The sequence below is a fragment of the Megalobrama amblycephala genome, linkage group LG13, assembly GCF_018812025.1.
Source record: "Megalobrama amblycephala isolate DHTTF-2021 linkage group LG13, ASM1881202v1, whole genome shotgun sequence".
Classification (NCBI taxonomy): Eukaryota; Metazoa; Chordata; class Actinopteri; order Cypriniformes; family Xenocyprididae; genus Megalobrama; species Megalobrama amblycephala.
Genome location: NC_063056.1, coordinates 16,655,953 through 16,683,652, shown reverse-complemented (window position 1 = coordinate 16,683,652; position 27,700 = coordinate 16,655,953). Strand labels below are relative to the sequence as shown.

General features: G+C 35.9%; 1 protein-coding gene and 1 long non-coding RNA gene across 3 annotated transcripts in view; one reads left to right on the top strand and one right to left on the bottom strand.

Annotated features, from left to right (window-relative positions):
* The window catches only part of nbeal2 (neurobeachin-like 2), a 94,163-nt gene extending 68,808 nt beyond the window's left edge, over positions 1 to 25,355 (bottom strand). Inside the window, 1 exon segment of the mRNA XM_048153685.1 lies at positions 24,900 to 25,355. Within this exon segment, the coding sequence (XP_048009642.1) occupies positions 24,900 to 24,950 (51 nt within the window). The 5' untranslated portion in view covers positions 24,951 to 25,355.
* LOC125243843 lies at positions 581 to 25,884 on the top strand. Of its 2 annotated transcripts, XR_007179143.1 has the most exons (3): positions 581 to 1,036; positions 3,024 to 3,138; positions 25,299 to 25,884. It is a non-coding gene; the product is annotated as an uncharacterized LOC125243843 (long non-coding RNA). The 2 variants fall into 2 exon arrangements; XR_007179142.1 differs by lacking the exon at positions 581 to 1,036 and having other exon boundaries at positions 2,752 to 3,138.
* Positions 25,885 to 27,700: the final 1,816 nt, after the last annotated feature.

The window sequence follows — 27,700 nt, the reverse complement described above, 5'->3', positions numbered from 1 at the left end:
CACACCTGGAGCTAATGGCAGCAAAAGTGCATAAACCAGCAGTCATACCCTGCTATTTGATCTCACGAATCCATAATATCTGAAACAGGAGGCCTAGATCGCATGTCCTTTCTGGGTAATTTAATGAGATAAAGTATTCGTAGAATGACTCTGCCACCAGCAATGGCATAGTGATGGGTTTGAAGGGAATGCATGAACTGATCAAAAGTAGACATCGAATGCAACATAAGCAGAATGCAGTAGAATCATCATTCTGACATTTAGTTTTCCCAGTCATCATCAATGAATCAAAACAACTACTGATATAATTCAACTTTGATGGAGAGATCACAATAACCTTTACTCTAAAGTTCTTTCGAGAATGAGTCACAAGCAAGAACATATGTATCAACACGAACAAACCCTTGCATGTGACTGTCTCTTGAAAGCGGCTGGTGGAAAACATTTCAAAGAGCGAGGAGCTATGCTTAGCTTAAATGATGCGGCTTGATCCGCCCACTCGTACAGGGGAAGTTGGGCTGTCAGCAGCTTCATAAAACACACACTGAAATATTATAACATAATACAGGGGGTTCCTGACATACCTAGGCAATATGCACTCCAGCAGAATGCAACTGTAAAATAACATTAAACCTGCTCAAGGTGGAAAAAAATTCACTTTACCAATTGGTGTTCATTTAGGGGCCAGTCCATGTCTCATGGCAGGTGATGTGCGGTGGAGGGGCTCTTGTTACCCCGGTCTCTGCTGAGCCCCCACCAATTTGGTTCTAAAAAGACCAGAATGTGTCCACTTGTAAGCCTCAGTATCATTCAGAATCCATCATGACGTCTCCGTTGAGATGCGCTGGCTTACTTCTCTGCTCTTGCTGTCTGTACTTCTGTCAAGCAACCAGGAAATGGCAAGTCACTTTAACTGAGCCACATTTCCTGTCTTCTCTCAGCTGGGCTTATTGTCATCACCATGTTCGCTTCCTTCTTTGCCGCTATCACAGCTTTATTGGTAGAGTGTTTATCACCTCGCCATGAACGACAACCGGTAAGCTACGGGGTACCTGATGCAACCTTTCACAATATTTTTTATGAAATGTTTTTATTCTTTTTCATGTTATTTAATACCTTTATGACTTTCTTTTATTCGAGGAACACAAAAAGAGAAATGATGGCTGGGGAATGGAGCTTTCAAGTTTCGAAAATGCGAAAAAAAAAAAAAAGAAAAAAAAAATCACCATAAAAGTCACATAAATAGTGACAACTAATGCACAATATGTCCAAGTCTTCTGTAGTCATACGATAGCTTTGCGTTACAAACAGGCTGGAATTTATGTAGTTATTCACTGCTAATCTTCCTCTCCAGTGAGTTGTTAAAGGTTTAGTTCACCCAAAAATGAAAATTATCCCATGATTTACTCACCCTCAAGCCATCCTATAGGTGTATATCTTCTTTTAGATAAATACATATATTTAAATATACCCTGGCTCTCCAAAGATTTATAATGGTAGTGAATGGGGGGCCTGTTTTGAAGCCAAAAAAAAAAAGCATGCATCAATCCATACGGCTCCTGGGGTTAATAAAGGCCTTCTGAAGTGAAGTGATGGGTTTTGTAAGAAAAATATTAATATTTAAAACGTTATTATGTAAAATAACTAGCGTCCGGCAGATAACCATACGCATTGATTTACGTCGGAAGAGTGAACTCTGACTCGACGCATGAGGCAATGACAAACAAGAGGACAGAGCAAAACAAAACACCGGTCACGAGTTAGAAGTCTAAAACGAGAAATTTTAAAGAGAAATGTTGGAGGATTTTGATATTAGATATACTCATTTAACACAAGTGGACTTGTGCAGTACGCATACGATCGTCTGGCGGAAGCTAGTTATTTTAGATTATAAAGTTTTAAATATGGATATTTTTCTTACAAAAACCCATCGCTTCCCTTCAGAAGGCCTTTATTAACCCCCCGGAGCCGTATGGATTATATTTATGATGGATGAATACATTTATTTTTGGCTTCAAAAGAGGTCCCCTCATTCACTACCATTATAAATCTCCGGAGAGCAAGGATATTTTTAAATATATCTCTGATTGTGTTCATCAGAAAGAAGAAAGTCATATACACCTGGCTTGAGGGTGAGTAAATCATGGAATAATTTTCATTTGTGGGTGAACTATCACTTGAACTGCTATGAGAGTTGAACTTGAGAAAAAGGTCACTCTGATTACTGAAAGAAATCAGATTCAAACAATTAATGCAGATTTCAAGATTTTCAGTGAATAACAAATTAAAGGGTTAATTCACCCAAAAATCATGTAATTCCAAACCCATAAGATGAATCCCATGATTCAAGCTGTTTTAAGCAAAGTCTTCTGAAGAGGCATGATCTATTTATTTGATGAACGGATTTAATTTTATTCACATATAAACATTGATCAACGCATTCAGAACATCAAATACAGTAGGGCTGCAACGATTAATCATGATTAATCGTTTGCAAAATAAAAGTCTGTGTTTACGTAATATATATGTGTGTGTTCTGTGTATAATAATTATGTATATATAAATACACACACATTCATGTATATATTTAAGAAAAATGTTATATTTATATATAAAATATTTATGTTTATATGTAATATAAAATATATATAAATATATATATTTATAATACATGCATAAATTTCTAAACTTTATACCTGTATGTGTGTGTATTTATATATACATAATTATTATACACAGAACACACACACATATATATTACGTAAACACAGACTTTTATTTTGCAAATGATTAATCACGATTAATCGTTGCAGCCCTAAAATACAGTAAACAGAAACTCAACAGAAGCCTGAGAACCAATGAGTTTTGTTCACGCACATCAAACCAGCACAGATGATCATTGTTTTCATGTGAATAACAGCTTAAATTAAATCTGTACATCATATAAAGAGATCATGTCTCTTCAGAAGAACCGCTCAATTCATATGGATTTCTTCTACAATCTCTTTATAAACTTTTTGAAGGATCAACGTTTTGTTGGAATACACTTTCAATGGAGGGTCAGAAATCTCTCAGGATTTAACAAAAATATCTTCATTTGTTTTTCAATGATGAACAAAAGTCTGGAACGACATGAGGGTGAGTAACTGAAATTTCTGTTTGTTTCTCACACAAATTAAATGTGCCCTAGAATTAAAAATTGAATTTCTCTTGGCATAGTTAAAAAACAAGAGTTTAGTACATGGAAATGACATACAGTGAGCCTCAAACACAATTGTTTCCTGCTTCTTATATAAATCTCATTTGTTTAAAAGACCTCCGACGAACAGGTGAATCTCAACATAACACAGACTGTTACGTAACAGTCGGGGTGTACGCCCCCAATATTTGCATATGCCAGCTCATGTTCAAGCCATTAGACAAGGGCAGGACGTCTGGATGTGCACAGCTGAATCATCAGACTAGGTAAGCAAGCAAGAACAATAGCGAAAAATGGCAGATGGAGCAATAATAACTGACATGATCCATGATATCATGATATTTTTAGTGATATTTGTAAATTGTCTTTATAAATGTTTCGTTAGCATGTTGCTAATGTACCGTTAAATGTGGTTAAAGTTACCATCGTTTATTACTGTATTCACGGAGACAAGACTGTCGTTATTTTCATTTTTTAAACACTTGCAGTCTGTATAATTCATAAACACAACTTCATTCTTTATAAATCTCTCCAACAGTGTGTAATGTTAGCTTTAGCCACGGAACACTATCAAACTCATTCAGAATCAAATGTAAACATCCAAATAAATACTGTACTTACGCGATTAGACATGCTGCATGACGAACACTTTGTAAAGATCCATTTTGAGGGTTATATTAACTGTGTGAACTTTATGCACTGTTCAAGGCAAGTGCGAGCTCCGTGGGCGGGGAGCGTGAGCATTTAAAGGGGCCGCAGCCTGAATTGGCTCATATTTAATGATGCCCCAAAATAGGCAGTTAAAAAAATTAATTAAAAACAATCTATGGGGTATTTTGAGCTGAAACTTCACAGACACATTCAGGGGACACCTTAGACTTATATTACATCTTTTAAAAAGACATTCTACGGCACCTTTAATGTTGTCAAATGACTTCAGAAGACTTGGTATACAGTTCATAAGTCATTATGTCATTTTGGAGCTTGCCTATTCTTATTCACTTTTATAAAACTGAAATAAAAATCACATTCTCTTTGATTCTCCATAACAACTTCATGGTAATTCATCATGCTACCTAAGGCTGATTGAAAATTTTTTTTTTTTGATGCTGTAAATTGAACTGAATTCATTCTATAGAACTTGACAGAGTTGAAAGCCCAGTCGTGCAACAGAGAATTCTGTCCTTTTGGTATACAGACTCTGCTTAGTCTGCTTTCATCCCACAAAAAGATTTGTTGTGGCTTTCAAGTATTAGCTGGAGGGAAACCTGAAGTTTGAGTGATGATATATCACTGATTCAGTCATCGGTATGAATCAGTAGTCAGGTGGAAGTGGCATGACCTGACTTGACCAGATGCATAAGCCAACACACATTGACATCCGCATGGGGAAGGGAACCCTAAAATTAACCTTTTAAAGCAATGACACGGAACTGAAGTTGAGCTGGTATTGAGTCACTCTGCCGATTGATCACTTGATCCTAACTAAGTGCTGAGCTTAAAAGGGGGAAATGCCAACAGTGTGTCTCTGTGGACCTAGCGTTGCCTACTGTTTATATCATCACCCTTAATGAGTTTTCCATTTTAAGGTCTGGCACAGCTGAATCCAGTAAATTAGATTTTGAACTTGACACAGATTTCATTTATTGAGAATACCAGATTAGATCATTTTGGTCACTTTACTGAGTAAAAAAAAAAAAATGATCAAGTAAGTCATGGCAACATGTTTTTCCATTACTTTCACTCAAAATAATTTAACCAGTTTTAACTAACTTTTTTTTTAAGATAAACAATATTCAACTAGGCATTTAAAAAAAAAAATGAGACAAATTCTAAGACAGCAACTTAAAGGTGCCCCAGAATTAAAAATTGAATTTATATTGGCATAGTTAAATAACAAGAGTTGAGTACATGGAAATGACATACAGTGAGTTTCAAACTCCATTGTTTCCTCCTTCTTATATAAATCTCATTTGTTTAAAAGACCTCCGAAGAACAGGTGAATCTCAACACAACACCGACTGTTACGTAACAGTCGGGGTGTACGCCCCAATATTTGCATATGCCAGCCCATGATTGAGGCATTACACAAGGGCAGAACGTCTGGATGTGCACTGCTGAATAATCAGACTAGGTAAACAAGCAAGGAAAACAGCGAAAAATGGCAGATGGAGTGATAATAACTGACATGATCCATGATAACATGATATTTTTAGTGATATTTGTAAATTGTCTTTCTAAATGTTTCGTTAGCATGTTGCTAATGTACTGTTAAATGTGGTTAAAGTTACCATCGTTTCTTACTGTATTCACGGAGACAAGAGCCGTCGTTATTTTCATTTTTAAACACTTGCAGTCTGTATAATTCATAAACACAACTTCATTCTTTATAAATCTCTCCAACAGTGTAGTGTTAGCCGTTAGCCACAGAGCATAGCCTCAAACTCATTCAATATCAAATGTAAACACCCAAATAAATACAATACTCACATAATCCGACGCATGCATTCAGTATGCATGACGAACATTTTGTAAAGATTTTTGAGGGTTATATTAGCTGTGTAAACTTTGTTTATGCTGTGATAGAGTCGAGAGCTCGGGAGGGGGCGGAGAGCGCGCGATTTAAAGGGGCCGCAACCTGAAATCGGCTCGTTTCTAATTATGCCCCAAAATAGGCAGTTAAAAAAATTAATTTAAAAAAATGTATGGGGTATTTTGAGCTGAAACTTCACAGACACATTCAGGGGACACCTTAGACTTATATTACATCTTTTAAAAAAAAGTTCTAGGGCACTTTTAACATAAGTTGAATTGGGGGGAAAAAATTCAGTGTTCTTAATATTATCAGCCACTGGCAGATAAAATATGCGAGAATAACTATATTATTGTGCTTTGTTTACACAGAGGTTGGGTGGTCTCATTACTGCTGTTACACCACTAGATATTCTGTCACGGTTGCTTCATTTCAACAGCATTAAAATTGCACTTCCTCAAACTAACCGTCAAAAATAACAACAGCCAACATGCTAAATTTTTTTTAATTGATAATGGGAAATGAAAATGTTTAATGCAGATCTTAGAACTGAAACTATTGTGAAACCATTGTAAATTCATACTCACATCCATATATGGCAAACACTCTTCCTACATAAGGCATACCTGCCAACAAACCTGAGCTACACTAAATATTTTCTACATAAAACTGTAACTATTTCTGAAACGTTCTATGAATACAGTACAAAACTTAAATCAACAAAGTCAGTATATGGAAACTAAAATTTTGGTCAAAATACATTTTAGATAATGTGTGATTATGATTAACAATTAACAATAAATGAAAAAAATTATTTTTAATGAAACAGTAAAAAAATTATTTAAAATTATTTAAAAAAATTTTATTTAGTTACTCACCCTCAAGTCGTTCCACACCCGTAAGACCTTCGTTCATCTTCGGAACACAAATTAAGATATTTTTGATAAAAAACGGTGGCTCAGTGAGGCCTGCATTGCCAGCAATAACACTCTCTTTTTCAATGCCCAGAAAGCTACTAAAAACATATTTAAAACAGTTCATGTGACTACAGTGATTAAACCTTAATATTATAAAGTGCCGAAAATACTTTTTGTGCGCCACAAATAACAAAATAGTGACTTTATTCCACAATATCTAGTGATGGGCGATTTCAAAACACTGCTTCATGAAGCTTCAAAGCTTTACGAATCTTTTGTTTCAAATCAGTGAGGGTGAGTAATTAATGACATAATTTTCATTTTTGGGTGAACTAACCCTTTAACTTATTGAACTTACATTATAAAATTAAAGAACAATATTTGTTTAATCATTTTTCTTACAAAAATTTGGTACAACATTTTGGTTTCAGAATGGAATTGCTAAATGGGTAAAAATTAAGAAAATTTAATGAGATTGTTGATGTCTTCCTGTCGAAAATACTTCCTGGGTGTCATACAGTAACTGTATGTAATGGTCCATTTTTTTTCTTACTAGAGTAAAATCATGCAGTTTTTGGTGATAAAAACACATTTGATGTTGAAACTATGACATTGTGTGATTTTCACTGTTTGATATAATCAAGAAAGTCAACACTGCTGAGGTGGAACAGGCCAAAAAAAACATTTTAAGGGGGAGATGGAGACATCTGATGTGTTTAAAATGAACTGCTTCTTATTCTAGGTTAATTTCATGTTAGACAATAATTTATGAAATTGGTCTCTTTAATGAGACACCAATTTGCACCCTATTCATGGAAACTAATTGCTATTCATTTCCCTTTTCAATTAATATGACAATTGTCTTGTGATGATTTAAAGTAGAGTTAGTTAAATTCAGGTCAGTTCTTGAATGGTATATTTGAGCTCAGTGGAGTTCTCTGAAGATGGCAAATCACAGATGAGCCATTCTGTTTGAGATTTCTGGCGGCTCTCAGCGCCTGCAGCTGCTCAGCGCACACAAAGAGAGTTTTTCACCGGTTTCTATTAATTATTCTCAATGTCAGTAAACACAGGCCTCAGGTCAGGATACATGTGAAAAAGACTTTTCAAGAGCCAACACATTCAAAATACTTTAACATTCAACCATTTTCATGATTATTTTAGACAAATTAACTCCATGCACACCTAGCCCAACTAAAAAGGCTCAAACAATTGCACCATGTATTATGTGGCTTCCATACAAACAGCCCATACCGCCACCAACGGCCACAAGCCTTACCCACTATACAAGCAACAGGATAATGTCCTTTAAACGTAACCGTAAAAGAAGGAAATGATAACTTCCTCTTAATTAGGTCACAGACTGACTGGGGGATCAAAATTATTATAGAATAAATAGAGGCTTCATGACATACCATTGAACAAAGTAGTGTAGCTGAATTACTGTTCCTGATTAATCTTCTTTCAGATGATTGAAGCCGTTAAATGAGTCAAAGAGGACTAAATATAGTTGAACAGTCCCACGGGGAAGTCTCGGAAAGTACTGGAGCTCCTTGACAGCAGCGGCCTGGACTTATCCCTCCACCTGGGGGTTTTTGCAGTCTTTCTCTTAAAAGCAGTGTGAATTTCCCTGCAGCATTGAAAATGTTACAGCACCTCTATTGAACTGGTTTTCAACAGGTCTGCCCATTTTTATTTGGTCTCTAAATATGTTTTGTGGAAAAAATGTAACAAAAAAAAAAAAAGTTATGAAAAAGTTAAAAAGTCAAAGTTTAGCTAAATGTTTCATTGTCCCAAAATATAGATATGATAGTACTCTATGATATATGCATCAAGGCCAGACTTAAAAAGCAACAGTTCCCTAGCTGCTGCATCTCTTTAACCACACAGAGATCCCGGTTTCACTTAGGTATAATAGAAAAATTGTAGTATCACTTCCAAAACCAGTCATATTAAAAATATGTCTTCTGCATACAGTATAATAGATATGTGTTTAAAGGTGCCCTAGAACCAGTTTTTACAAGATGTAATATAAGTCTAAGGTGTCCCCTGAATGTGTCTGTGAAGTTTCAGCTCAAAATACCGCATATATTTTTTTAAATTAATTTTTTTAACTGCCTATTTTGAAGCATCATTAACTATGCACCGATTCAGGCTGTGGCCCCTTTAAAATCGCACGCTCCCTGCCCCCGAGCTCTCGACTATAATACAGTGCATTTAAAAAAGTTCACACAGCTAATATAACCCTCAAATGGATCTTTACAAGATGTTTGTCATGCATACTGCATGCATGCATCGGATCATGTGAGTATAGTATTTATTTGGATGTTTACATTTGATTCTGAATGAGTTTGATAGTGCTTCGTGGCTAAAGCTAACATTACACACTATTGGAGAGATTTATAAAGAATGAAGTTGTGTTTATGAATTATACAGACTGCAAGTGTTTAAAAAATGAAAATAGCGACGGCTCTTGTCTCCGTGAATACAGTAATAAACTATGGTAACTTTAACCACATTTAACAGTACATTAAGCAACATGCTAATGAAACATTACAAATATCACTAAAAATATCATGATATCATGGATCATGTAGGTTATTATTGCTCCATCTGCCATTTTTCGCTATTGTCCTTGCTTGCTTACCTAGTCTGATGATTCAGCTGTGCACATCCAGACATCCTGCCCTTGTGTAATGCCTTGAACATGAGCTGGCATATGCAAATATTGGGGACGTGCATATTAATGATCCCGACTGTTACGTAACAGTCTGTGTTATGTTGAGATTCGCCTGTTTTTCGGAGGTCTTTTAAACAAATGAGATTTACACAAGAAGGAGGAAACAATGGAGTTTGAGACTCACTGTATGTCATTTCCATGTACTGAACTCTTGTTATTCAACTATGCCAAGGTAAATTCAATTTTTGATTCTAGGGCACCTTTAATCAAATGTGTGGGTTATTAAGTATATGCATAAAGTGACAACAAATTTTGTGTTGTTTTTAACACATTGCTAACATTTATTATCACATTGCTATATTCCTCATCATTAGCAGCTGTTTCTAAAGGCCATTCATATTCATATGTAAGCAAGTGTTTGTCTGCAACCATAGTTATTCACAAGTATGAATATCTACTATATATCTGCAATAGTCTTAAGCATGTTGAACTATATAAAAACAAAAAAAATCTCAACTGAGAAAGGTAAGGTTGCTCCGATCAGAATTTTTGCACCTATACCGACTACCGATTTCTTGTCATATTGATCGGCCGATACCAATACCAATCACATTTTTTAATGATTTCACGTCTAAATGGCGTACTTAAAAGTAATGGCTTATAACTCTATGGAAAAACATCAACATATCATCAAGTACATGGTCTCATTTGATTGAAAACCTAAACCTAATACTCAAACTAATAGAATAGATTTTGATTATGTTTGGAGTTTCTTATGTTACAACACTGCCGAGAAAACCCCAGAAAAAGTGACACAATATATTGATTTATTCTGTTATTATTCATGCTTGACATGATGACTATTAGAATGTTTATATGACAGGTCATAAAATCAAGTTTAGGCTTGTTCATAATCATGTCAACTGCATCTGGGACAAATTGTGTGTTGAAATCTTAAAGCAATCAAAAGTTATGGCATTTGGAACCATGGTAACCTTTTTATCAAAAACCTCTCCAAACAAATGATAAAAAGTTTTACTGAACATAAAAACTACTTACATGTGTAAATGCCACAAAGCATAAACATATTTATAATCACAAAGAATAAGTAACAAGTAATAAGATCCTGGTTGATGATCGATGATCTTCCAGCTCTGTTTCAACTTTGAGCTCATATTCTATGGCGCATGGCTCTGGCAGTCTGTATAATTCATAAACACAACTTCATTCTTTATAAATCTCTCCAACAGTCTAGCATTAGCCGTTAGCCACGGATCACAGCCTCAGATTCATTCAGAATCTGAATGTAAACATCCAAATAAATATAATACTCACATAATCCGATGAATGCATGCAGCATGAATGACGAACACTTTGTAAAGATCCATTCTGAGGGTTATATTAGCTGTGTGAACTTTGTTTATGCAATGATAGAGTCGAGAGCTCGGGAGGGGGCGGAGAGCGCGAGCAATTAAAGGGGCCACAGCCTGAATCGGCGCATTTCTAATTATGCCCCAAAATAGGCAATTAAAAAAATTTATTAAAAAAAATCTATGGGGTATTTTGAGCTGAAACTTCACAGACACATTCAGGGGACTCCTTAGACTTATATTACATTTGTAAAAAAATGTTCGATGGCACCTTTAAATTGATACAACCTGCAAATAAAGATGTGTGATCTACTGTACTATGGTTTACTAATGTTTTGCAAAGTTACAAAGCTGAACGTGTCACAAAAGCCTCACCTGTATACTATTTACATGTGCGCAACTTTTTACACATCATTAAATTGCGATTGGTTTGTGAGATTGGCCAAATACCGATCAAGTCATAGAATGTGATTTCTGTCCGATACCGATCTGAGGCTGATCGATCAGTAAAAGGTTATCACATTTCATTTGAAATGTATAGATTGGAGGCTATTACAACCATAGGTTGCACAATGTTGTAACCTTTTTTCATGAAAATTCATTGATTTGTTAGTGTGGGTGATGACCGTTCCAAGATGGAAGTGGCGCATTCCACGGATGAGAATCCCACAAACTGCATTATTAGTCCTTTTTTAAGGCTGCACAATATATTAAAACCATTTAAAAATCATAATATAGCATAGTGCTATTGAGAAATCACAAAGACTGCGATTAAATAAATATCTGCACTGTAGGTTTCAAAGTGAAGCAAGCAACGTTTTAATTATTTACATGCATTACGGTTACGTGTTTCTTCCAGCGTCTCAGAGATTAAGTGGACATTTGAATTATGTTGTGGCCAATATTAAATGAGGATTTGATCATTCTATAAAGTGTAACAACATCAATCACCGGGTCACTGGCGCCCTCTGCAGGCATTTGTTGTAATACATAATGTACATAAAGTTGATTATGTTTATATTATATTACATTATGTATTTTAAAGGTGTTGTTCAATAAAACCATATGATTACTTGCTTTTGATTCTTAATTTAAACCAATTATTATTGCCTCAATGCTATTGTATATGTATTTTAAGTCAATTTAAAGCCTATTGTTCATACAGGTCTATTTTTATTACCACTAAAAAGTGATTACTCAATTAATCATCACAATTATCGAACGATAAATAAATCATTAGGCAGCCAACTATTGGAACAAAACTACAAATCTCTCCTGTCTGATATGTTACTGGACACAGGAAAAGCCTATAACTTTGTGTAAGCAGGAATAAACAAGCAGATACTAGATGTAGATTCATTGATTTATAAAAGAAAGAATGATTTCTATGTGATCTCCAGATAAACACCTGCAGTTGAGTAATACGGAACATCTTGCAACATAAAATACACAAATCTATTGTACAAAAACAATAGCATTGGCACATCAGTGCAAAAACCTGAAGTCAAAGTTTAGATTACAGCCTTCTGGTTTATCCAGACAGTCTGCTTGTGTGTACATCCTCAGCCTCTTTAAGCGGGTGATGAAGTCAATGACTCAAAATACATGATGGTCATAAAACGCATTACAAAATCAGGAAATCTTTTTGATTAATCTGCTGTTCAAAGTTCATGTTGTAGCTATTTGCTATGACTTGGACTGTGAAATTGGGTTTGACAGCGTAGAGTCATTGTCATGTCTGCCTAAATGTTACATACTCAGACACTGATGGAAATCATTTTGGTGGTTATCCTGGGCTGTAGTGCATTTTCTAGAAAGATATTGTTTTTATTGATAAAACCATAAATATTATTGAGCAAGAGTGGATTTTGGCAGTTACACTCACCATCTAAACATGGAAATATATGAATATATCTGTAGAAATACATTATATTGCCAATAATTTTGGGACGCCTGCCTTTACGTGCACATGAACTTTAATGACATCCCATTCTTAATCCGCAGGGTTTAATATGGAGTTGGCCCACCCTTTGCAGCTATAACAGCTTCAACTCTTCTGGGAAGATTTTCCACAAGGTTTAGGAGTGCGTTTATGGGAATTTTTGACCAATCTTCTAGGAGCGTATTTGTGAGGTCAGGCAGTGGCCACACCATAATCCCCCTCCACCAAACTTTACACTTGACACAATGTACGGTTCTCCTGGAAACAGCCAAACCTAGACTCATCCATCAGATTGCCAGACAGAAAAGTGTGATTCGTCACTCCAGAGAACACATGTCCTCTGCTCTAGAGTCCAGTGGCGGCCTGCTTTACACCACTGCATCCGACGCCTTGCATTGCACTTGGTGATGTAAGGCTTGGATGCAGCTGCTCGGCCATGGAAACCCATTCCATGAAGCTCTCTACGCACTGTTCTTGAGCTAATCTGTAGGTCACCGAAGTTTGGAGGTCTGTAGCTGTTGATTCTGCAGAAAGTTGGTGACTTCTGAGCACTGCGCGCCTCAGCATGCGCTGACCCCACTCTGTGATTTTACGTGGCCTTCCACTTCATGGCTGACTTGCTGTTGTTCCCAATTGCTTCCACTTTGTTATGATACCACTAACGGTTGACCGTGGAATATTTAGTAGTGAGGAAATTTTACGAATGGACTTATTGCATAGGTGACAACCAATCGCGGTAACATGCTTGAATTCACTGAGCTCCTGAAAGTGACCCATTCTTTCACAAATGTTTGTAGAAGCAGTCTGCATGCCTAGTTGCTTGATTTTATACTCCTGTGGCCATGGAAGTGATTGGAACACCTGAATTCAATGATTTGTAGGGGTGTCCTAACACTAGTTTATAGTAAGCCGTGTGAACTGCCAAGTACAGTATGTGCTCTACTTATGAAGATTTTTTCATTCTTTAAAACTGGGCAGTGAGTGACATTAACAAAGTGATAATATGCACTTTGTAAACTTTAAATCTTTTCAACAGTTTGCAAGCTTAGTCAAGTGTGAAAAATTTAAAAAATAATAATAAATAAATCAATCAATAAATATAATAGAGTATTTATATAAAATAATAAATACATAATATAATAAACAAATACATTTAAGATGTTTTTCTAAAATAAAAACATCAATTTTGAAATTCTAAATATTTTTGATAATTTTCACAAAATATTTTGTTTAGATTTTCTTACAAAAAAGAAAATACTGATTAATGATGACTAAATAAATAGCTAAATAATCATCCACTCCTAAAACATAGTGTAGCATAGATATCACAGAAGGCAGACAAGACCTGTTAAATATCAGAGTCAGAGATTCATCACAACGATATTATCAGAAATATCAATATACACTGCCTGTGCCCGGCCCCCCGAAATAAGTCGCTGTTTGGATTTTAATAGGAAAATACTTAAGAATCTATGAATGGATCATTATAACAGTGATTATTATGTTCCTAGCATGTTTTATGTTTGGCAACAATTCTTTTAACCCTTAAAGATGGAGTGTGTAGCTTTTCATGTCTTAAACAACCATGTAAGAAGACACATCATGGCCATATTCCAGGATGTCAAGATTCACCAGGGTTAAAATTGTGAAAGAATGGTTGGGAGGGAGCATGAAGAATCATTTTCACACATGAATTGGCATCTTTGAGTCCACACCTTAAATTCATTGAAAGTCTTGGGGATGTCTGTTCTTGCAATTGAGAGTTACAATGTCAGAATTGCGAGTTATAAAATCAGAATTGTGATTAATAAAGTCAGAATTGCAGGATATAAACTTGAAATTTTGACTGTTTTTTTTGCATTTCTTACTTTTTTCTCACAATTGCGAGTTTATATCTTGCAATTCTGACTTCATTTCTCAAAACTGCAAGTTTATATCTTGCAATCCTGACTTTTTCTTAGAATTACAAGTTTATATCTCACAATTCTGAGAAAAAAAAGTCATAATTGTGAGATAAAAAGTCGCAACTACCTATTTTATTTTTTTTTTATTCAGTGCCGATTCCGAAAACAAGCTTCCAAGAACCTTTTGTGCAATGAAAAGGTTCCACAGATGTTAAAGGTTCTTCATGGAACTACAGATGCCAATAAAGAACCTTTAATTTTAAGAGTGATTTTTAAATAAGTTCTCTGGGTGTTTTGCTCTGGAAAGGCAAAGCCCTGTAGAACAACTTTAATTATCTATTAAAGTATTGAACTATCTAGCACAAAGACTTTTTAGATTTTTTAGAAGTTGCTCTTTGTTGGCTCCACCACACTGGGGAATCTGAGCACCATTCCTAATTGCTTGCAGGAATGTGAAGGAATAGATAAAAGGAGCTGAAAATGCTTTTTAGTGCCTCACATGCACAACGCTGGCATTCACACCAGATTAAGGTCAAATAATGGCACCTGTACACACATTTGTCTTAAACATGACTTAAATCTCAAAAACTCGACTTACTGGTACATGACAAAGGTACGCAATGGCAGTTGAAAGAATTTAGGTGGGTGATGTGTTTTCACGGCTGCCTACACAAGGACTCTCAGCCTATTGTGACAATATACTAAAATCTATTCAGATTAACAAGCGGCTTTGTTGTCTATAAAAAAACAGACACCTGTCAAGTCAGTCTCCTCCTAGAAGGAACATGCGTAAGGAGCAACCAACAACTGAAAAATTGTTGCAATATAACGTAATATGCATATGATTGATGTAAATGTGAGGGAGTCAAGGTCTGTACTTCATGTTGATGACAGCTTATAATTGGTGAAAAATTCTATGATTTTCTATCAGTGTCATTATTTACTCATCCTCATCTCAACCCTGTATTTTTTTTTTCTTCTGTGAAAAACATAAGATATTTTGTCTGAAGCTTCTGTTTTTCACACAAGGATGGTGATTTATACTTCCAGACTCCAAAATGATCTTAAAAGAATCATAAAAGTATTCCACATAATTTGTTCACAGTTCTAAATACATAGTTGTGTGACAAATAGATTGAAGTTTAAGTTATTCTCTGACAATCTTCTCTCTTGAATCTCTTTTGCACTTTTATGAAAACTAAAAAAAAAAGAAAGAAACAGTGTGTAAGTCTCCTCAGCTTTCATTGTCATAAATAAGAATCAAAGTCATTTGACATCAAAACTTCTTTATAACAAATAAAAATTAGAATGCACACCAGGTTTGACATCATTGACGCAAAATGACATTGGTCGTTGCATGTCACATAACCAATGCAGACATAATCAAATTTTTTTCCTCACATAAATTTAACTTTATTATACTTATTTGGGTCAATGACGTGACAAATATTTTTTTGGTCCAAAGGCCTTAAAGGGGCCATATGTAAGATTTTCACTTTAATAAATCATAAAAATACCCCAATATGTTTGCAGATATTTGGGAAACATGCCAAGTTCACCTACTTGTTTCTCAGAAAAACAATGCTACAGCCAGATATTCTACTTTGAAATGTGCGTTCCGTGTCAGAATGTCTGTCTCTGTTTTGGTCTGTGCGAAACCATGTGCTGCCAGTTTATCCAATCGTATTTCGTCATCACAGGTTGCCAGTTGGCGGAAAACACTGCGTATTGTAGCCATGGAAACCAGCAAACAAACTGGGTCAGAGAATTGCATATTCTACCTGACCTAAAAAGCCTCTGCATCCATCTAAAAATCTGTATAAATGACAGCATATTAGATAAATCAACTCATCAGCTTACAGTGTGTAAGTCTCTTCAGCTTTCATTGTCAATTGCGCTCCCTCTTGTTGCGCGTCCTCAAGCTGGCAACCCGCGTCTTTGAAGGAGGGAAAAGGGGCAAACAATATTTTGAATTTGGACTGCAGTACCTATTTCGACCACTGGCCGCCATTCCTACATAGAGCCCCTTTAATAATAATAAAAAACAAAGATATGACATCCAAAGTGTGTAAGGTAGAACAACTAGATCTCTTTTATTGTATCGAAAAGGTTTTAATTATATTTTGCTACATATAATGGTATTTTAAAGGTGCCCCTTACTGTATTCACGGAGACAAGAGCCGTCGCTATTTTCATTTTTAAACACTTGCAGTCTGTATAATGCATAAACACAACTTCATTCTTTATAAATCTCTCCAACAGTGTAGCATTAGCCCGTTAGCCACGGAGCACTATCAAACTCATTCAGAATCAATGTAAACATCAAAATAAACACTGTACTTACGCGATTAGACATGCTGCATGACGAACACTTTGTAAAGATCCATTTTGAGGGTTATATTAGCTGTTTGAACTTTTTTTATGTTGTTTAAGGCAAGCGCGAGCTCTTGGGGCGTGGAGCACGAGAATTAAAGGGCCACACACCCTGAATTGGCTCATTTCTAATTATGCCCCAAAATAGGTAGTTAAAAAAATGAATTAAAAAAAAATCTATTGTGTATTTTGAGCTGAAACTTCACAGACACATTCAGGGGACACCTTAGACTTATATTACATCTTTTAAAAAAAAGTTCTAGGGCACCTTTAAAGTTTTCAATGGTTCAGGTCCATCTATTACTGTTTTCCATGTTTGTAAAGTTAAGGCGTGGACATACGATCTTCCGACCGTCAGTTTTCGCACCGTGTGTGCCTTCCTTTAGTTCGTGGAGCAAGTATATAGGCCATGTACATGGCTTTTTAAAAATGGCGGGTGCTGGTGTTTCGCGTGCACTGACATATCAGTGTACACCTACGTCACTGGTAGCTACTTTTATGCTGGGTTAGACCTTTTACATTCTGAAGTAGTCGTGACTCGCCTCTCACAACGTGACATGCTCATAACACACCTCTTAAACACGCAGAATAATGGATATTTTTCCTTGTAATCGCGCCTTTGAGCGATTACAAAAGCGTGGAATCTGTAATCGTAATTGCGATTAGAAATTTGATTAATTGTGCAGCCCTAATCAAGTCATGCCGTCAATATCATGTGGCATGATGTGACATCATTGAGACACCTGCAAAGGACCACATGGTCGTGAAGCAAAGTAACTAACTCTCTTTTAACTATTTGAAAAAGTCATATTTTCACTTGCTCATACGCATGTCCCAAAATATAAGGTCATTCGGTACAACCGCTATAAAACATGGAAAATGTTGTAATATTTTAAAAACTTGTACTAAATATAAAATTTCCAATGGTCCTTTTGCTAGCTAGCTAGCTAGATATCAGCCTGTTAGCATTGTTTGAAAATATCGTCATTCGGTATAACCAAAAGTGTCATTCTGTAAAATCGAAATTTTGGTTAAACCAAATGATTTTTTGGTGACAAATTTTGTCCATCTTTTAAAAAAATGACAAAAGCACACACAAAAAAGCATGACATTGGGAGATATAAATGACAATTTTGTTATTTTGGGGGAACTGCTTCTTCCATTGTACAGATCCAGACTACTAACTCAAGCTCATTTGTAAATCATCCTCCATGATGGACTTCCACATATCACATATTCATAGAATGTACAGTGTCAACCCTCAAACTCAAACTCACACAAATCACAACAAACAAACACAAGCTTGTTATTTTCCAAAAAACCTCTTCCTCAATTGGGCTTATGCTGAACTGTGGTGATGATGTGTACCATGTGTTTGTCAACTCAAAAACAGGTTGTTCTGGGAGGTTACCAATGGTAGCAACCATGACGGGAAGTGGTTTTTATCACATCAGTGTTGTCCTCTGAACAGCACACTCAAGAGGAAGTGGTCTGACAGAGAGGCAACACTGCTCTAACAGCCAAATGAAAAGAAAAAAACAAAAAGGCTGGCACAACATTACAATACAGCAAGATCATCAGAATGACATGACATTAAACTTAACTGTTCTTCTGCGATTGTATACTGCTGCCTCAGATGGGGAAAGAGTATTTGGTTCTAAAGCCAGGCAACAACATGCATTCTTATCATAGCACTGATACATTAAACACTTGCTCAACAGTGGACTCTGCAATCTATTTCTCATTTTTACGCATACAGAAATTGAGAAATATGTTTAAAATAATCTAGACTCACGTGTGATGAAGACTCTTATTATAACAGCCTATAAAAGCTGTTTAATTCTACATGGAGTGGGTCCCTTCATGGGGGCGGCCATCTTGAGATCACTTGACCACCCAGTATTATTTACTCTATCTTAGTAGCCTTTCTGTAATTCTGTACTTCTTCACTAAATACATTAATCATGTCTGACTGCAAATGGCACATTTCTACAACATTAGATTTCATGTAATGCTACATCCACACCACTAGGTGTCAGTAAGTCCAAGATGAGTGTCATATTGATCAATGCCAGAAATAAAAAAAAAATACTAAATACATCTTTAAAGTTACAATGAAACAGAAATTACAGTAGACCTTTTCTTCCATATTGTGATGTACATCTGAGAGTTACAAATTATCTGGAAAAAAGTAGGGCAGGAACTTGGTTGGTTCTATGCATAAACTACTGATTGGCTCTTGAGATGTGGGCGCTGCACTCAAAAATGAAGCCAGAAGAAAACAAGCTTGCTGGAATGGGGTTTTCACCAGAAAATCCAGGTATGATATTTTGATTAAAAATGATGAGGCCAAAAAACATGGATGAATTGTTTTAGAAAATATATTGGGTGAATTTTAATTTAAAGGTGCCATCGAACGTTTTTTTACAAGATGTAATATAAGTCTAAGGTGTCCCCTGAATGTGTCTGTGAAGTTTCAGCTCAATTTTAATTTTAATTATTTTTTTTAACTGCCTATTTTGGGGCATAATAAGAAATGCGCCGATTCAGGTTGCGGCCCCTTTAAATGCTCACGCTCCCCGCCCACAGAGCTTGCGCTTGCCTTAAACAGTGCATAAACAAAGTTTACACAGCTAATATAACCCTTAAAATGGATCTTTACAAAGTGTTCGTCATGCATACTGCATGCATGCGTCAGATTATGTGAGTATTGTATTTATTTGGATGTTTACATTTGATTCTGAATGAGTTTGAGGCTATGCTCCGTGGCTAATGGCTAATGCTACACTGTTGGAGAGATTTATAAAGAATGAAGTTGTGTTTATGAATTATACAGACTGCAAGTGTTTAATAATGAAAATAATGATGGCTCTTGTCTCCGTGAATACAAAAAGAAACAATGGTAACTTTAACCACATTAACAGTACATTAGCAACATGCTAAGGAAACATTTAGAAAGACGGTTTACAAATATCACAAAAAATATCATGTTATCATGGATCATGTCAGTTATTATCACTCCATCTGCCATTTTTCGCTATTGTTCTTGCTTGCTTACCTAGTCTGATGATTCAGCTGTGCACAGATCCAGACGTTAACACTGCCTTGTCTAATGCTTGAACATGAGCTGGCATATGCAAATATTGGGGGCGTAAATATTAATGATCCCGACTGTTACGTAACAGTCGGTGTTATGTTGAGATTCGCCTGTTCTTCAGAGGTCTTTTTAACAAATGAGATTTATATAAGAAGGAGGAAACAATGGAGTTTGAGACTCACTGTATGTCATTTCCATGTACTGAACTCTTGTTATTTAACTATGCCAATATAAATTAACCTTTAAATGCCGATTTTAAACTAACAACCAGACTTTCTAATATAATTACAATTGATACAAAAAAAGTTTAAAGAAGGCGTCAGTCCTAATTTTCTAGCTTCCCACGAGACCTCATTACATGGGGGGGGGGGCACAGGACTCATTCTACGGTCAAATAACTTGCATAATAGGTGAGGAGAGGTTTAAATGGGTTTAAAATAGAGCACAGCGGAAATAGAGCCCATAGGAAAAACAAGCAAATTTTCAACTACGGCCCTTATCCAGTAAGAATATCAGCAGACAGTAGCCAGCAGAGACATTTAAATGTGGTTCAAACAGGATTCAAAATGTCAACCATGCGGGGGAAACTAACCCATAAATATGAGTGTACAAAAATCACAAAGTTCGCCTTTTATCACATTTATGTCGTTTTTTGACAGTGTAAATGTGGAAAATGTCAGAGTCCATCTACTTTGCATGCCTGGTGTGGATTTCTGTCAGCTGTATGTGAGCAGCTATTAATAAATGGGAATGGAATGACAAAGGGTTCCTTTTTGGATTATATCATAAATGAGATCTTGAGAAACACTCCAAGCTATCTGGACAACTTTGTGCCAATGGCAAGACCAGACTAGAACACTGCTGCATAATTCATACACCTGCTATTCCATGCAATCTGCTAACTATACAATATTTTAGAGTGTGAGCACCAAATTAAAACAGTGATCTGCTAGAAAACATTTCTCTATGGTGACCCCTGGTGCTTCTTGTATCCTGCACCTGCTGTTTTAGTTACCATGGTAGCCATTCATAAAGAACACTTCTCATAGTGAGCCATTACAGCTGACTTCAGCTGCTGACCATCATGACAGAGTTTCAGATGGAATACATGGATGTCTAACTTCACATTTTGTTTTAACAATATAAAATAATCTCTCTCATATATATGCAGGAGTGCAATTCGGTCTTTGTATACACCGCCAGAGGGTGTAGTCAAGAACCATTCTTCTTGGGGGATATATATTTCTTGTTCATAGTGAAGAGAAGGGTTCTTCCAGATAGTTTGTTTCGATAAACCAGTTGAAAAACGATTAAGCGATTCTTTTATGTCATAACATAACCACATGGCCCTGCGTGTAATACATATTCTAAAGATTCTAAAGAAAAAAGCCATGGGAGCACATATTGATGTTGATTAAAAAAATAAAATAAAAAATAAAAATTGTTGATTAAGTTTTTTTATTATTAATAGTTTGCATTTTAATTTCATGGGCCCCAGTTCAGTTTGTTGCAACCATGTTTTATCTCATAAAAACAAAGTCATAAAACAGCTGATAAAACTGTCAACTATCAAACTATAAACAGACAATTTTAGACTCAATTATACTGCTCAGGCCATAGACTATAAAAAAGATAAACAACATATTTCCACTTCCTTCCACTCTAGAAAAATGAAGCCATAATATCCATGAAATAACAGTTGACATCTTGCACCAATTATGTCATTTGGAGCCCGAGTCTGTGCAGTAGTGATCCTGAGGTGGAGTCGCAGTATCAAGGTCCTGCCCATACTTCCGCCCCCGCAGATTTAATCACATACACAGCCATCAATCATGATGTCACACCCTGTTTTTATAGCATCAGATAACTAACTAAAACCAAACTTGTTGGAAAAACAAACATTCGAACATACGTCAGGATGATAAGGACAAAAAAAGTAATAAATAAATAAATTTTAAAAAAAGTATTTGAAGTGTAATTGGATTTTTTTGTCACATTCGATTACATGGAGAGGGCGGGGTTTATGACTTATACATCAGCCAGCCACCAGGAGGCGATCAAAATGCTTTAGCTTCACTCTATGGCTGCATCCGAAATTGGATACTTCCCTACTGTATAGTAGACGAAAAACATGTGACAAATGAGAATGACAACATGCCGGATGTAGTACGTCCAGATTACATCGATACTACATACATTCATACTATATAGAACATACTCTTTTTAGCAGTCATGAAGTAATTACTTATTTAAAATAAGTACCTACTAAAGTACCTACTAAAGAGTATGCGATCGATTTCGGACACTTTTCAAAGTGTGTGCAGCACACTTGGCTCAAACCAATTCGTGAACTATCGTTTAGAGCGAATTTTATGTGAACAAATCGTTAGTAGCTAGTTCGACTGATTCAATGAAAAGATCTGACTCAAAAGAAAGATCTGTTCGCGAATTGGACATAGCTTATTGAGAAGTAAATCTAAAACATTCCAGCAATGACATAGAAAATAAACTAAACATATAAACAATTCAAATTTAGTTGAAGTATGCATGGTAATGTAATTAACGTTTTAAAATTAAAACATTAAAGCTGATGTCCGCAACTTTTTTGTGTTCAAAAACTTAAAAAATTATATAATGAGAATGTACAACATGAATCCATTTTCCAAACCGTGTTTTTGTCTTACCCTGAATCATTATGGTACACTTATAATTAGGGGTGTGCACAAATAGTCGAATATTTGAATATTCGACCTGTAATTAATATTCGAAAAATAAAAATGCTATTCGAATTTTTCTGTGTTGCTTTGCTGGCCGTAAATGCAGTGAATCCATGATAAATCCTGAGCACTAAAACTCGCGGTTATAACTAAATGCACCGGGTGGCGCTGTGGAGCGTTTAACAAGTTCATTTTATTTGATCATCACCTAATGTTGTCGTCTGCCTCGCGAAGTTTGTAATTACTTGGATGAAAATGATCTTACACAATTGAATTACTTTTGATCAAATTAATTATTGAAACAGACTTATCATAATATCACCACCATAATGAGAAAGCACATGAAATCTAAACACTCGTCGAATGAGGAAAAACAGCTGTCCATTAACTTACTGCATTCACGAGTCACGACAGGTAAGTGCAGCTGTAACCCGAATGAGCCTGTAAGAACTTATCTGAGAGCAAAATAATTTTGAGACATATGCTTCCTTTAGATTTTGTCGAGGGAGATATATTTATGAACAGAAATCGCAAAGTGCTGCTGTTAGAAACTTAGCTTAGCATACCGTTACGTATTATCATTATCTTGTTTCTGCAATGTCTGTTGCGGCTCGTTTTCTCAACTGAGCATGTGGATATTATTGTTTTTCTCAACATGAACATGTGAAACAATATGAAAACGATAACCATACCATATAACGTTACTGACTCAAGTGTATCATGAACGTTTTGTACGATAACTGCCGCTGTCTGCTTTATAAGCGTTTTTCCCGTTCGCGCTGCTTGAGCTTAAATGTTTTTGTTCTTTAGTATATATTTTTTGATTACACATATTGTTTAATGCTTTGAACTAAAAGAAAAGCTTAAGATATAACGTAAGCTTGTTGTGCATATTGCCTAATCGTAAGCTTGTTCAGGTTACAAAATCTTGATGAATTTTAAAAAAATAACGTCCTTCTCGTTTAACCTCATTTAAATAAACGAATAAACGAATATTCGTTTTTTTACGAGCTCAAATATTCGAATACAATATTTTGGGAAAATGCCCATCCCTACTTATAATAAGCGTTTATATTCAGACTATTTCAGACTGGACTGGTAGGACCTGCCGCAGAGTATCACAGTAACTGCGTGACTCGCCATAGACATACACAGAGAGAAGTAGCTCCGGCTACAATGTTCTTCCGCAAGACGAGTGCAGTTCTGTTTATTAACCGCTAGAGGGCCAAAAATTGCAGACTGCAGCTTTAAATAATACATTGCTGTTAATTTAGATCAAATAAATGAATCACAGAACTCGCAAATCATGTTGCATATGAACAAGAGACTATTTACACGACACCGTTTTCAACAAAAAAAGGAAAACTTTTTATGCGTTTTGGCCGTTCATTTACACGACAACGGCATTTTGGGGGCCTGAAAAGAAACTTTTGAAAACCGATTTCAAAGTGGAAGTTTTTGAAAACGATACCGTTATTATCTCCGTGAAAACTACAAAAACGCGAATTTATGGAAGCGGTGACGTCATGCGCATGCGTATTACGTGTTCAGTCTATGTGCGTAGTTTTTCTTTACAAAGTGACATCACCAACTACTGGCCTAACATGGATAATACAGCGGTTTTAATCGTTTTTGCGAGTCAGTGTGAACGGGGATCGTTTTGACAACGTTGTCATCTGTACGCAAAAAAAAACCAAAAGGAAAAACTTTTCCGTTTTTAGTACATCATTGTCGTGTAAACGTACCCTAAGAGACGTGAGGAGGAAGCATGACATTACCTGGCTCACACAGGTAAACACTAGAACTGTAAACATCAAACTGTTCTGTTGTGACTCTTAATTGTGCTTAGCCAAAATATCATCAGTCCTTGTCATCACAACTGTCAATCTCTTCATAAAATACTAATGAAATATTAAGCGTCAAATGTTTTCACTGTGTACGTGCACGCGCAATCTTCCCAAAAAAAAAAAAAAAACCACAGGCGCACTTCCTGAAACTGTTTCAACACAAAGGAGCAAGGAATTATGGCGAAAATATTTGCCTTATAACTATATGCAGGATGCGACATAATATTAAACGACAGTGGCAAGTTTACGACGGCATAAACTACTCAGAAGCCAACAGGTGTCGAGCGGCTCGCGCGATCGCTTGCCTGCTCGTGACTCACCTTAGTGTAATATAACATCCACAGCTCGTACAGTCGCTCTTTCGAAGCCATTCTCCTTCGCCTTTCTGCGTATTCCCTCCACTCAGGCGTCAATCAGACCATCTGAATATACATCCACAAACGAAGTATCCATGGATTGACTCAGCGAAGATCCAGGGAATGTTGTTTGCTAGAAACAGCATGCTGCTGCTGTACAGCTGTCCACTACCTGGTTGCCAAGCTCTCCCAAAGTTGCATGTCTTTTAGATGGAGGGTGGGTCAAAATGACAATTCCGAGCTAAGAAACTAGAGAATGTAGAGAGCAACATTTGAGAAATGTCGCCGAATAGGCGCTGGATAAGCGTGCATCTCTGCTGGAGGAATTCTAGGGGAGTTAAACGCACTTGTCTGTGCACGCAGAACCCGGTTCACACTGCCCTCCTCTCGAGCATTACAGTGGCAGTAGAGAGCAAACCGAGGAATAGCCGGGAGGAGTTCTGCCTGCCTCAAAGCTGCTCAGATGAAGGAAAAACATTAAGCATCACAGTGTCACAGCTGATTGTGGAAATTAGCTGGGATGGAATGGCACTGCACTGGAGCACACAGACTTTTCCTGGTGGATTGGTTTGTGGAAACAAAATTCTAATTAAGAAGTAAAGATCAGAATGTGATGTATGTTTCTCTCTCTCACACACACAAACTATATGAGTAGAAAAAATTATTAATACTCTGTTTTTAGCCACAGTAAAATCCAGAATACTCATTGATTTTCATTTTCATTTTATACATCCATGGATGACATTATCATATTTGAAATGAAATGGTGTAAGAATGAGGCTCTGTGCTCTGTTATTGATGGAAACATATTTTTTTTCTCTTCTACTAATGTAAAAAAGGGATTTTGTTTTGTTTTCCTTGTGGTATAAAAGGTAAATGGTAAATGCTGACTTGTTGAAAAAGTGTTTTATGTAAAATAATTGTAATAAAGTCTTTTTTCAAAAACACACACACACCCTGGGTTTCCATGTTTTATGGGACTTTCCATTGACATAATGATTTTATACTGTACATTGTTTTTATTTACAGTGTTATTTACATTGTTTTATACTGAACCCTACCTATAAAGCTATCAATTTCAAAAAACATCACTTAGTATGATTCATAAGCTGTTTTTCTCACAGAGACCAAAATATGTCCCCAGAAGGACAAGGATTTTTGATATTGCCATCTTTGTGGGGATTTCCTCCCCATAACATAGGGATTACCAGGGACAGCACACACACACACACACACACACACACACACACACACACACACACACACACACACACATATATATATATATATATATATATATATATATGTTAGACAAGATAGATAAAAAGTGTACAAAATACTATATATGGTACATACACAATTATGCAAAATGTGAATAAGAAAGGGGCAGAATATATATATGAAGACTTCAGATGCAAAAGCCTCTAGGTGCCATATGAAATTTTGTTCTAAAATGAGCATTTTTAACAAGCTTGTATGTTTAGGTTCAGTAATTTCACTTTAAATGGCAATTAATAGGTCATTTTCATTGCCATTAAAGTGAAATTACTGAATCTAAACATATGACATACGAGCTTGATAAAAAAAGCTGATTTTAAAAGAAAATTTCATACGCCATTTAGAGGCTTTTGCATCTTAAATCTTCACATATATATATATATATATATATATATATATATATATATAGTGTGTGTGTACCTAGAATATTTTGTACATAATATTTATCTATCTTGTTATATATCATCTATATTTATTTATCATGTCTTAATAAAATTTGTTTCTATTTTGATTGAAATTTAGCGCTGCACATTAGGACATTGTCTCTGATTCATTGTCATTGTGTTTCAATTAATTAAATAATTAGTCTCGTTGGCTATTGGTTAGAGAGTCAGACTGGTATCCTGCTGCGGGCTCAAGTCTCAATATCAGCAGGAAAATGACTGAGGTGCTCTTGAGCAAGGAACCTAACTCCCAATCGCTCCTCGGGCACCACAGCAAAAATGGCTGCCCACTGCTCAGAGTGTGTGTGTTCACTACTCAACACTCCTAATGTGTGTGCACTAACTTGGACAAATTCCGAGTATGGGTTTCCATACTTGACCTTGGCTTGACGTCACTTGCACTTTCACTTTTGACACTACAGGGGTGGACACCTGTGGTTGGAGAGCCTGAAAAAGCTCTAGAGGCACAGGTAAAACCAAAACACAAACATACAATTGAATCATTATTCTAAAAAACAAAAAACAAAAACAAAAAAACACACACACACACACATTGCAGTATTATTTATAGCTACGCCACAAACAAATTATCAGTCCACCATCTAGAAACAAACAGGATCTAGATGCATGAGCAAACCAAGATACAATCTTAGCTGCATAAATAAAGGAAAGCATTGATAGTATGATATATCCACAAATGTTAAATAGGAAAAAGTATATGAAACCTTTTTTTATATATATATATAATACATGCCTTTGGCCTGCCATTAATATTCCTTCTTGTTGCTGTTTTTATTGCAAAACAATGTCACTCTGAATTTTTTTTTTTTTTTTTTACACAGCCAAATCTTTTGAGAGTAAAATACCACTATTTTACAGTCAAAATCATTGAAGATTTCCATATATACTATATGGCCATTGTATCCCTTGAGAACTTATGCAAACTCAATGCAAATAAACTGGTCTTGGTAGAGAGTCTGAATGATCTCATTTAGTGTCTTGCCCATTTTCATTTGGCATATTTGTTTTTGCCTAAATGCATGC